Source organism: Falco peregrinus, chromosome 6 (genome assembly GCF_023634155.1).
Source record: "Falco peregrinus isolate bFalPer1 chromosome 6, bFalPer1.pri, whole genome shotgun sequence".
NCBI lineage: Eukaryota > Metazoa > Chordata > Aves > Falconiformes > Falconidae > Falco > Falco peregrinus.
In genome coordinates, this window is record NC_073726.1 from 11686683 (window position 1) to 11699656 (window position 12974).

General features: G+C 40.4%; 1 protein-coding gene across 4 annotated transcripts in view; it reads left to right on the forward strand.

Moving 5' to 3' along the window:
- Positions 1 to 12974, forward strand: part of TSPAN12 (tetraspanin 12) — a 45314-nt gene that overhangs the window by 11774 nt on the left and 20566 nt on the right. For all 4 annotated transcript variants that reach the window (XM_055807590.1, XM_055807589.1, XM_055807591.1 and 1 more), the window contains 2 exons: positions 2708 to 2790; positions 3407 to 3542. In XM_055807590.1, the coding sequence (XP_055663565.1) occupies positions 2708 to 2790; positions 3407 to 3542 (219 nt within the window). The remainder of the gene's footprint in view (positions 1 to 2707; positions 2791 to 3406; positions 3543 to 12974) is intronic.

Here is a 12974-nt window from a genome sequence, read left to right on the forward strand (position 1 = left end):
ACGTATCTAGGTAGAGAAAACTCAACCTAGGCAGGCAGAGCAGAAACAAAAGTTCTCCTTCCTCATTTGCCTTTGAATGCAAGTCCTTTCTTCCAGCAAACTGAATGGTTCTCTCAGTGGCTTGATTCTGCTCATTGCTTTTGATCTCTGGGAAGTCCTTTCTGTCCCCTCTGCCTTTTACCTGGTTGCTCCGTCATCTTCCATCTGTTGCCAAATAACCTGCAGGCTCCAGTACCCTTGTGGTGACTCTTTTGCCTGCCAAATCGTGCCTCCGCTGAAGAAGCGATCTCTTGCCTTTTTCCAAGGAATCCACCTCTCATTGCTGTACAGGAATGTATTGCTGCATACTGAAGGCTGAAGGAAAATGAGTGCAGCCTGTGAGTTCCTAATGAAGAGTGGGGACTAGGCAGTCCACCAGTCTGGTATGGGAGGAATAGTATTATTTACCAAGTAAACATTTTTCTGGTAACAGTTTTTGTAGCAGGACCATCTGGCTCTTACTAAAAGTTGCTGAGGAGTGTGGTTTTGATGGTCTTCTCACTCCTGAGCACCACTGCTGTAAAGCAGCGTAACCAAATTTATCTCAAGTATTTTACTATAAATAGAGTGGAAGTGTGAGCTAACAATTTATCTGTGTGTATCAGGAAGACTTGCAGGGAGATGTGGAGGGTTAAAAATGTTGCCAGTTGCTTTTTTACCGTGAGAAGGTTAGGCTGGCTGGTTGTAGTCTTCTTTACCTCTCTTAGTGTTAGAAATGTGTTTTTATTGCTAGTGTGATATATTTCCTGATGCTTTCTTCCAAGGAGGTAGCCATTGTTGAGGAGTCCATCTAGAAGGACATTCTAGTCATCTTCTTTTCCTTGCTCCTGCAGCTCCCTGCAAGTAACACAACAGAAAATGCTCTTTACTCCTGCTCTACCAACCAAAATAGATCCCACAGAGCATAAAGGACATGTGTGTACATAGACTTGTAGTGTGCACTAGCTTTCAGGACTATGCTTGCAGCATGCCAAGCTCCCAGGGCTCTTGCTGGCACCACACAGAACCAAGGCAGTGCCTGTACTTTGTGCATCCCTTTTGAAAAGCAGGAGGAAGATGTGGAGTAGCCACTGGGACTTCCCTTGAAATTTTAAAGGCAAATTTTGAAGGTGTTAAGTTTGAACCTTTTAACTTATCTATCCTTCATAACGACTTTAGGGAAATACGGTGTGTGGGAAGCTAGCTGTTGAAGGCAACAGGGGAGATTCGCTGGTTTAAGATGCAGGTGGTATAATGCTGAGGTTTCCTGGCATACACCTATGCAGTGCATGAAAACAGTAGCATTCAGGAGAGCCAGCATGCTTAGGTCTCCCTCCCTCAGCTAGGCAGTGGTGCTTCTGAAGTCCTGAATCTGCCAGGTTCAGACCCTGAGCTGTAGTTCAGGCTTAGGTGCCCATGTGAGACCACTATTCCTAAATTCTTTGTGTGTAGTAAACCAACTGAATTCCCTGAAATGATCCGGGAAGTACGCAGTGGCATTAGTAACCTTGCCTTTTCTCCATTTTGTAGAAAAGCTTAGTGGTTCCCTCCTCTCCTTGAAGGAGTTTATAGCTGTGTGTCTCACCTTCTGTTTGGGGAGCAGTGGCTCTTGTCTGCCCTGTGCATGCAGGAGGACAGGTGGTGCTCTGGGGGCCAGAGAGCATGCACAGAGGTGGGGATGACTGCCACTGTTCTGTGAGCCCTCCTCCGGGATGAAGAGCACACTGGCTTACCTAGCCCAGTGCAAAGTGCATGGACCAGTGCCGTGGTGAGCGTCTTGTCCTCTAGCGGTACCTACCAACAGAAGAGCTGGTGCTGTCTCAATGTAGCAGATGTGTTCTGACCGTGTAATTCAGGTTTGGCTTCTCAAAAAAATCAGAGGCCAGAGCTTCTACTGGTAGATCCCAGGTGTGCTGGAGTGCATGATGGCATCAGGTGATAGAAATCTGGGTCTGCCAAGGTGTGGAGGCAATTCTAAGTGGTTTTAGTCTCGGGGATTTACTTGCTGTAGGAGCAGTCCTGGTCAAAGTGTAGTGGCTTTATGCCTCTCAAGTGCTTGGCAGGTTAGGTACCCAAACACTTTGATGATCTGGGATTTATAACTGAAAGTGCATTGAGTTTTACTGTCATTTTACAGTTCAGGAAGCTGAGGTGTAGTGTTCATGGTTTGACTATTTGAATAAGTGAGAGTATCAGAATCTTCTAAATTTAACCCCAAGATAAATCTCATCTCCTATTATGTATCAGTACCGTTGTATTTTGCATGGGGTTTCAGGTTATTTTTCACTGGCTGTGTATCTGAGCATGGTTTCATACAGACTGGTGGATACCACCTGTAAGTCCTGAAGAAAGTCACTGATTTTAGGCGCATAAAGTCTCACTGTTGTTTCTGTGGTATGATGTACAGCAGGAGGACTTGAGCCAGCAGTAGCATCACTGGGTGGACGAGAAGGTATTCCAGGCATTAATTATGCATACTGGAAGAGAAGATTATTGTCACTGGCTCCCCAAACACTTGGGCAGCAAACCAACTCTGAGTGTATAGAAGTACAGTTTTGGTGACAGTATGCTGTTTGGATAAGTAAATGCATGAAATACGTTCCTGATAATTGATCCTCTACTTAAGTTATGAATGCTCTTGCAATTTTCTAAAAAATGCATGATAAGTAACTTCATCTTTTCTTTTTAGCTGATGTCCATCAGTGTATTAGGTGTTTCTGCTTGGATGAGAGACTACCTGAATAATGTTCTCACTTTAACTGCAGAAACAAGGTAAAACTTTCGTTAAACCTATTAATCTGTGTGGGTGATTGATTGCAGTATGTATCATTCATTCTGTACTGCAAGTTTCCTACTTAAGATCTCTAGAATTAAGTAGTCTTCTGTTGAGCTAATTATTGTTTTGTTGAAAAGTGTATTTTTGCCACAATTTCTGGCTTCAGTTAAAAAGGTATGAATTCAGTGTTGTTTTATTCCTATACTTTCTCTTCCGACAGGGATCAATTTTTGGCCCATATTATATTACTGTTTAGTTTTGAATACATTTTTTTAGTCCAGCGATTTAGGAATGCTGTTAATTTTGTTACAGCAGTGCTTGTGAGCCCTAGTGATGGAACAGGGCCTCATTGTGCTACATACCATGCAAGTGCAGGACAGGAAGATCACCTTCACTCCAAAGAGATTTTGGGTGATGCATTACTTTCTGGTACCTGAATGCAGTATTTGACTTTAAAACCATATAGAAGAGGTTTTTGTGAAACGTGTAGGGCACTGGAAAGAACGCATCTACTAATTCACCATTTTTGTTTTAATGGCTGTATTACGTTCTTCTTTTGTACCGTTTTTGTGTGGTCATGCTTTTTTTGATTATGGATCTGATTGGTTTTAGGGTGGAGGAGGCTGTCATTTTGACTTACTTTCCTGTGATCCACCCGGTCATGATTGCAGTCTGCTGTTTCCTCATCATAGTTGGAATGCTGGGCTACTGTGGAACAGTGAAAAGAAATCTGTTGCTCCTTGTCTGGGTATGTTTCACAACCTTTAAAACCAGCTAACTTCTGCTTTATTTTGACAGTGGAAGAAAAGTTTTAATCCAAAGGCACTAGATAAATACTGATTATTTTTTTATTACTGTGTTGAGTTATGATATCAGTGAGGAATTGTAATTGCAAAGCAAACAGTAGGAAAGAATTTATTGCCTAGACTGCATTATGCTGTGACTGAAAGACAGGCAGTGTCTCATTTGCAAAAATCCACTTCATTTAGTAGAGGAGTTACTGAAGGGAAAAATAACTCGAACTCTTAAGTACTAATAGTTATAGGAATGTGTCTCAGTGCTCTGAAAAAAACCCCTTATGCTACCCTTTTGACTCTTCACTGTGCAATAGCTAAATAACCTAGACTTTGCTTTATCTCCACAGTTGCTTGTTTGTGTAAAGTTACAGCATTTTTAGCTGATGAAAGTTCATTCTGAGCATATTCAGAAGCTTTGCCTTCTCTTATGTGGATGTGGAATTTTACAGTTGCATTGGGTTGTGAGCGAGTTTAAAACTGAATTCCAAGTACCCAGCCTTTTCCTTGGACTGGAAGCTAACTGACACAACAGCAGCTGAAAAGCAAGTCTTTCCTGCACAAGGCTCTATGTACAATGTCACTGTGATGAGGCTTTGACTGTCGAGGGAGCAAAATGCCTTTTTCTTTATCTGGAAGTCAGTGAGTTTGAGGACAGTAACACTGTCCCTGCCTCACCCACCCCCCCAAAAAAACCCCAAAACCAAAAACCACAAACCAAAAAACCACACACCCCCACCACCAAGCAAACCCCAAAACAAAAAATCCCCACCCAAACCAAAAAGCCCATCAAACTTGCATTCATTTTAAAGATTGGGAGTTTAAAAATGTTTAGACCGTTGGCAACACTGAGATCAAGGAGTGTCACGTGCCTGTATGCTGCTTAGAGGTCTGGCTGATAGCCCTGCGCTGAGTTTGACTTTGTGTTTCAGCGTGAGGGTAAGCGGGATTCTGAGCAGTCTGTAAGCCCCAGAGAGTGGGAGCAATGGATGTTGAAGAGGTGTATGAGACTTGATTATTGTAAATGCAGTAGGAGAAAGTGGACAGTAAAATCCTTCAGCTCTTGAGAGTATCCAGGAGTCTTACACAAGCAGAGTTGGGCTCCTGCTGTTTTTTCACTACAGTGTGTGTTGAGCTCCCTCAGAGTGTGTACAGTTGCATTGTTCTTGTGGATCTGTGCAGGCTGAAGTACATGACATGGACCTCACAAATTTTGCAAAAATGACTACAAACCCAAGTGAGAAGTTGGCTGAGGTTTATGCAGCCTTCACTTTTAACTAACAGGAAATATTCGAACTGCAGCTAAACCTATCATGAAACTACTGGGGTTTTGTATTAAAATGGCTTTTTTTACTTAAGAGGGTTGGAGTAAGCTTTATTTGAGATTTCCAGCTGAAGGTCTGCAGCAGAAGTGTTCTTCCTGTTGCAAGAGGGCAAATGCTGCTTCTCCTTTTGGGTATTTGTTAAGCCCACATATATATATATAAAAATATATATATATATATGAAGATTGTTGTTTCAAAGTTATACAGTTAGGAAAAACTGCCATTTAATTCTGAATACTTTATAGTAATACAATAGTCATGCATTTTTTATTTCTAGATCTTTACCTTGCAATGTTAAAGTCAATGGAAACAAGTTTTAAGACAGATACTACTTTAGCTAAGAGCACTTGCATGAAAATAATGAATGAATGTAATTTTATGCCATGCAATTATTTATCTAGTCATCTTTCTCACACACGTACCTTAAGAGAGCTTTGTACATATTTTTGTTTTATACAAATAGTGAAAGTATTAAAAGATGGTAAACTTATTAACCCTTAGGGTTTTTGCTAAGATTATTTTTGTGAAGTGTTCTTTTATTTTATAGTGGTGATACTTTTTTTTAATGTGAATTAAAACTAATTAAAAGGCAAAAGTAACTATATGATGTTGATCAATGCTACATAGTATCTAGAAAAGTTACCATTTTTTGTATAAGCCTTGGAAAAAAATCCTACCTAATTAAAAAGAAAATTAATTTATAACTGGGTTTGGCCTTCAGTTTATTTAAACTGTCAGTGAAAAGAAGAAATCATTTACCACTTCTAATGCCATCTAGAAATATATTACTTAAAGTGTGTTTAGGCAGTCAAATTATACTAAATCAAAACAAGAAATTTCTATCAGTTTATGTTGCAACATTTCATTTTCAGGAGCCTGAAAATTTGCGCTTGCAAAGCAAACTGATAAAAAACCCTAAATGATATCTTCCTAAGTATCTCATTGTCTTTGATTAATTGTTAAATGAATGCAATCATGTTATACCATAGAAGTACGCAGACGTAAGTCAATGCTTCATTCATCAGGCTAATCAGAAAAGTGATGGATCAACAAAATGAGCTTTTGTACAACCAGATGAACTAAAAGAAAAGAACCTTCATGTAAAACATTAACAACCTCTTCAATCATGTTTTTAATCTTCTTTTTGAAGTACATGAACAGCCATAATTATGGCATGCAGCAATATTTGGATACAAATCTTGATGTTGCTGGCAGCGTGTTAGTTGCTAGTGCTAATGTTTTTAATTGACTTGGATTTTTGGAAAATCTAATAAAGCATAAGGACCATAAAAATATATATATCTTACGGTGTTAGATATTTATAATACATCTGAATACATAATTATTTTCATTTGTTTTTGAAATTTTATCTTGCAATTGATTAAATGCTTGACTAAACTTCCTAGTTTCACATGGGGCATAAATATAAATTGAATTAATGTTTACTCAGCTTAATTGTAAGAACATATAACACCTCAGTCTTCTGGGGTGTGTGCTTTTTATTATTTGTAGAACCAGCATTTGAAAGCTATGATTATTTAATTTTAATTGCATCAGGAATATGTAGTCCTGAAGGCTATTTGGTATAAAAAGCCCATGTGTACCCTAAGTGCCTGTAATATAATTTAATTATTGTGCATGACATTTAAGTATTGTGTATGACTGATGTCCTCATGTAGGAGTGGCTGTGATGCCAGCCTAAACTGGAAGATCTGGACTCTTGTAAGTTGCTAGTCCCTGACTTGAACGTATAAAAAGTCCAAGGATAAGAAATTAGAGTACAAGTTTAACAGTGCCTATTACAGTTTATTTGGCAAGATTCTTAAATTATTTTTTTCAAATCCGGAACCGTCCTTTACCTCTTCTAAGGCTCTGTATATTTGGGTTGTATTGAGTCTGTTGTGCATATAGTCTTAACTAAAAAAGCACCCTAAACCCAAAACACCCCAAAAACCCAACACCCCCCCCCGCCCCCCTTATTCTCTAAGAATGGTAACTTCATGGGTGTGTGATTTTTTTTTTTTTTAAGTTCTTGTTTTATTAAAACAACAAGAGTAAACTCCGTTGTTTGACAAGAAGAGCTTCATGAATAATCCCACTGGAAAATATTTTCTTGGCTGGAGTTTTCATTGCAAAATCTGGCATTTATAACTATGAGTTTTCTGTAATTACAGCATTCAAACAGCACAGGATTCAAATTTGTCTGCATATGTTTTCGCAAAGGGAAAAACTGTTAGAAATATTTGATGGTCAATAGGGCAAATCCTTTTACTGAGTTTTATCATAAAGTTGGCAGAGAAATAAGTATTTCTCAGAGCTATACGCTGTTAGACCCTGTTGGTGTGTGGTCAAAGAGCTTATTAATTCACTTATGGCATAACCTGGTTATAAATTGAAACTTGGCAAACTGAATTGTCTGTTGAGTTGAAACACAACCAGACAAGCAATCATTAAACTAAACTGGTCTTTTCTTTAAAAACAGGCTGGTATTTCACAGAAGAAAAAAATGAAATGGTACTATGTTTTGGTTGAAAAGGTAAATTGGAGGCATGTGACGAACGTTGTGTACATGTAGCTGTTTCATGTCAGTAGTTCTTAGCCAGTTAAATGCAGCGTTGGTGAAAGTGGTTTCTGTGGAGTCCGTCTGAAGAATGACGGGAAACCACTGACCGTATCAGCACTCGGGGCAGATTCTTCTGTACCTGTACACCCATTTCAGTCTGCAGTGCAGAGGTGACGGGGTGATTAAATTCGGATGTCTGCTGTGTTGCAAGGTATCGGTAACTCCTAATGTCTTCCTAGAAAGAACTCCTATTCTGGGAAATGTTAGCCTACTCTACAGTACCACAACACCAGCTAATTCTACAGTACTTATGGCTACAATTGGCATTAATTAGCATAAGAACTTAGCACCACTTATTTCTTCAATAATGTAGGTTATTGGTTCTACAGTAATAAAGGATATTTGTTCTGACCCAGGTGGACTCTTACCACAGTCACAGCTGCTCCAATACCTTGTATTAACATTTGGCGCTGGAATTGTTATTTACCAACCAGAAGTATTTATTCATTATTTAACTACCAAGCATTGAAAGGGAAAGAATAACTGACAAACATACTTGGGGTAAACCCATGCAGTTTAGAATTAGACAGGACAAAGACCGGGTTATCTTTCATATTTTGTGCCTTTTATCATCAGTTCATTTATATGTGTGTGGTGTGAATGTGGTGTGAGCCTTTTATCATCAGTTCATTTATGTGTGTGTGTGTGAATATGGTGTGAGCAGGAGGAAAACTTCTTCACAAGACAGGTTGGCCTGCCTTCTTGAAAGACTGGTTTAAGTAGGTTTATAACACTGTAGTACCAGTTTGATGCTCAGAGGCCAGTACTGTGCTAGAACTCGCATTCACAGTCAGTGTAAGTAAGGGGCTGGACATTTAGTTTGTATTTTGAAGTGCTGCTTGTTTGACGTTCCACTTGTAAGAGAAAATATACTTAAAATTCACCAATTTTTATTATACCCCAGTAATTTCACATATAAGCAACTTTCTCAAGAAGATAAACACAGAGCTTTTTTTTTTTTTTTTTTCCCTTTATGGATTTCTAACTTTCAATTCAAAGGTGAACTGCTTGAGGAGATGCCTGTACTAACGATTATTAGACATCTTTTTGCCTTGAAATGAAACTTCCCTGTCCAAACAGGATTTGTAAGGTTCATACAAATTGTTAGATACTGAGATCAGTTTTGGTGATGCCACAGTGTCACCACAGAGCAAAGATGGGCTTTGCAGGGGTGGGTGCGCTCTGCAGGGCTCCCGGCACGGTGGGGTGGACTATGTTGGTCCTGGGGTTCAGTGCCGGCCTCTCTGTCTGCATAAGGATGAGGTGCACTTTGTTGACCTCGTCTTCCCCTATGTGAGTGTACAGGACAGGATTGTGTATATACTTCAAAGACTTTTGCAGAGAGGCAAGTGCTTTGAAACAGTGCCAAATTTTCTTAATTAGGAGAGGGAGTTTACAGAGCAGAGACACAAGGTGCCTAGCGTAATGGGGAGGTATTTTGAGATGAAGGGTGCTGCCTGCTGACCAAACCTCAGGCAAGAGCAGCTGCTTGTGTGAGGAGTATGGAGGGAAGAGTGTTGGGGTGGAGGAGCGTGATAGGAATGGAGCTGGTGGGAGTGTCCAGGTCTTCTTTCAAACGCTTGGCTTAAATCCAAATGTTTGCTGTGCTCATGGTGATGATCCGCTTCTTTCACCCTAGCACTTAGCAGCTGCCTTGAATGCACAGCCACGTTATACCAGAGCAGAGGCAGCATAGTACTATTTGGTGCAGTTATCCAGTGGCTCAAAGTAACAACTGTTCAGCCCTTTGAAATTTTGAAATTCAGGGAAATGCCTTTGACTCACGACAGCAAGATTGGACAGTGTGGTTATAATGCTGTCAATTGAAATGTTTTGGGTTTTTTTTTTTTGGTGTACTTCTACATTAGTGAAGACCACTTACTCATCCTTTTGGAAAAAAAAAATCACAGTGTGAAATTAAAAGATAAATACCTGTTGACAGTAGTAATTTTATGGTTCCAGAATGTTTTCAGCATGAAACATGCTGCCTGGATTTCTGTCACACGCTTTTTACTGTGTGCTGTGCTTTTAGGCTTACCTGTGATGGGGGTGACTACCTTGCCTGTTCCTGGGGATGTGTGGTCCTGAGTATTGGTTTTCCTAGGTGTCACTATGTGTGGCCTCATGATCCAAAACTTTTGGAGCAAGCCTTGTTCCTTTTATCTTCTTTGTTCCTGTTTTCCCCTATTCCCACTTGTTACACTGTTAGTACTGCTTCCACCCTCCAAGTTCTTGAAAGTCACCGATACCCAGGGCAGTAGAAGAGACTGAAATGGCACCAGAGCTGAAGAGGGCTCTGGAGTGGTACTCTCCTGGTAACAGAGGAGGGAAGATAGTAATAGAAAGATTGGTCAAGTGCAGTGACGGAAGTGGGTACCGGGAAGCTATTGAAAAGACGGGTTGATATGACAGTACGTTCAAGGGACTGGGGTTGTTGAGGCTAGGGAGCTGGGAGTGACACCAGGATGGAAATGAGGGATGCTGCATCTTGACTGAGAAAAGAAGGTGGGGAGCTGCTGGGATGATATGTGGTCTTGCTGCTGTAGTGCTTTTTTTCCCCTCTGTCCTTTCCAGCTCCTCTTTTCTCATTGCTTGTTTGCCCAGCTTTTTCTCTGGTGAAAGGAGTAGGGAATGGGAGAGTCCCTGAGGGCAAGGAAGGAGTAAATGAGTAAACAGATCCACAAAGCTCTGCAAAAATGCCCCTGTCTTGTCTGAAATACAACCCAGCCTCACCTCTGGGGCATGCCTTGGCACTGCAGTTCAGCTCCATTCTTGCTGCCACAAATAGAATATGGAGTGGATGTCCTGTCAGGTAAATTTATCTCTTTTTTTTCTTACCTAATCTTGCCCTCTTGACTAATTAACCACAGAGGCACTTTGCTGTGTGCACAGAGGCTGCGGTGTGGGTTTTATATCTAAGAGCACTTTTTCAGTCAAGGTGGTGAATGTTTGAAGCGTTTCAGGGCATGCTGAGGCAGAGTTACTGCATGTATCAGCACTGATTTGGCCTGTTTTGCAAGGAAAAAGGATTTTCTTGACTAAAGAACCATTTTTATGGTGTTTAATTTCCTTAGTAGAAAATAGAGGGGGTAGAGAGATGAAGGAAGATGTGTTTCAAAAATCTGTGCAGAACAGGAAACTTTATTTTTTAATATAAATCCTATGAAGTAAGTGAAGAAGAAAGGGGAAGGGGAATATGGTAAGCTGTGAGGATATCTTTACTTATGTCCTGTTCAGTACTTTACCATGACCTTTCAACAACCCTTATTCCTTGGAGTTCATTGACTTGAGGTAATTGAGCCTTGAGCAAATAAATCCTAATAGTTGTCTGATGTGTGCATTTGCTTATTTCCAAAGTAATACCTGTTCCCTTGTATAAGCAGAGATTAACCATTAAAGTAAAAATTTAAACCAGGTCATTAATATGTCACAGAAGAGTTGAGGCTGTGAACAATGTTCCAACTATTCATAAATAATTTTGTTTAGTTTTTAAAAAAGCAAAAGGGTCAATCAAAAGAACACTTTAGACAAATAAAATGTTCATTGAAAAAAAAATATCAGAAAATCAGTTATAAACATTTTATATAAGTAGTTACCACTTTTTCTAAAACTCGGACTTTGCAAAGGTCACAGGCTTTAAGACTGATAAAATTTTGTGATCTAGGAGACTAGAATCTATAAGTAAGAGATATTTGGCCATTTTGCTGTGGAATGTATTTCTTTTGAAGAACTGGATGGTATTCAGTAGCTAATGTAAGTTGGTGGTTTCAGGCCATTTCCTTGTTGACTTGTGACTGCATCTCTCACAAATTTCTATGTTGTCAAGCAAGTAAACCAAATTTTAAATTGGAATGACAAATGAACTGTTAATCCCTTCAGGGCAGGGCTGAGGGAGCTGAGGAGGGAGGAAGGGAGGGCAGGGGAAAGTTTGAGGTGCCGGAGTGGATAAACAGAGGATTTCAGTTTCCATGCGGCTTGTCTGACTCCATTTAATGAGAGTTTGCTCCAGTTTTAAAAAAGTATAGCTGGATTAATCATTACAGTAACCACATTAGTTTGTAAACTGTAACAAAAATGAAGGGAACCATAGCCTGTAACTTACTGAGGGAGGAAGGACTTCTTACTAGGTTTTGCACAGAAAGAGTCTGGTTCCCATGGGTGATGTAGCAGTGGTGGTCATCTGATGTTTCTCAGGGTGCAGGCAGATGTCTGGATGACCTGTGCCTCAGAAAAACAAGGCTGATGCTCTCAGGCTGTTAGCCATTGGGAAATGCAATGCACAACCCTCTTAAAATTTTCTGGCATTTCTTTTACATACCATATACTCTGGTCTTTTAGAATTCTGGTAAGGCTTAATTCTGCAGCAGCCTTACCCTTGGAATATCCGTCAGCCCTTGCCCTTGCCCCTCTTGCCATGTGGACCACGTTGCTCAGGAACGTGATGTGAGCAGCAGACAGCAAGTCTGAAGAGGCTGGACTTGCCGATCAGCTGCTCTTCATTTGGTCTGACAAAGGGGTTGCTGTTTCCTTTGAGTCTGAGGGGAAAAAAATAAGTTTTATGTCTTCTGGGAGAAAAGAAAAGCGCTTGGTAGGGTAGTGGTAATACTTGAAAAAGGATGTTTATTAAATGGAATACAGAGCACATGAATTCATTAATTAGTACACTGATTCTTCAGAAAGAGGCACATTTGCTCAAAAATGGAAGCATTTCTACAGTCTTCTAGAGCAGATTCTCCAAAAGCTTCAACACCCTCCATGCTGGCCCTTTTCTTCACCGTGTTGCAACTTCTGACTCCAGTCATTAGCCCCGGCCTGCCATTGCCATTTGCTTTCACATGCAGAATGCTGTCTTGCTTTCTCGCTGTCTGGAAGTGGGCTTAAGAAGTCAGTATTTTGAGTGTGTTGTGTGATGGGTTCTATTTGTTCTGTAGAAATGAATTTTGTAGGCTGTGAAGTCTTTTCAGGTTTTCTAGGACGACAGTAACAGAAGTGTCATGCAACATGCAAACCAAAAGGTTTGAAGGAGGAAAAAGATCAGTACATGTTTTCAAGACTCTTACTTCCAATTCACAGTTCCAAGCTGCAAACAAAATGGTCAGACCCCATTTGGTACGAGCAGGATCAAGAGAGCATGACTGTGTATGTCTTTGGGTCTTTGTTTCTCCTTGTCTGTGGGATAACAGTCCACTGATTTTACAGGTTATAGTAGCTGAATGCTGATGAGGCATTCCACAGGTCATTGGGGAAAAAAATTACCCAACCCAGCTGGCAGACTGAAAAAAACCCCTGTGGTATCACTTCAGGAATGTACTTGGTTATGTATGCACGGCTTTCCAGTGTGACTGCCCTTACCTGCCCGGGCTGCTCTAGCACCAGCAGGCCATAGTGACTCCTTGGTCACTAAATACCCTAAGCCGTCAGATTTCTTATGAGGGCTC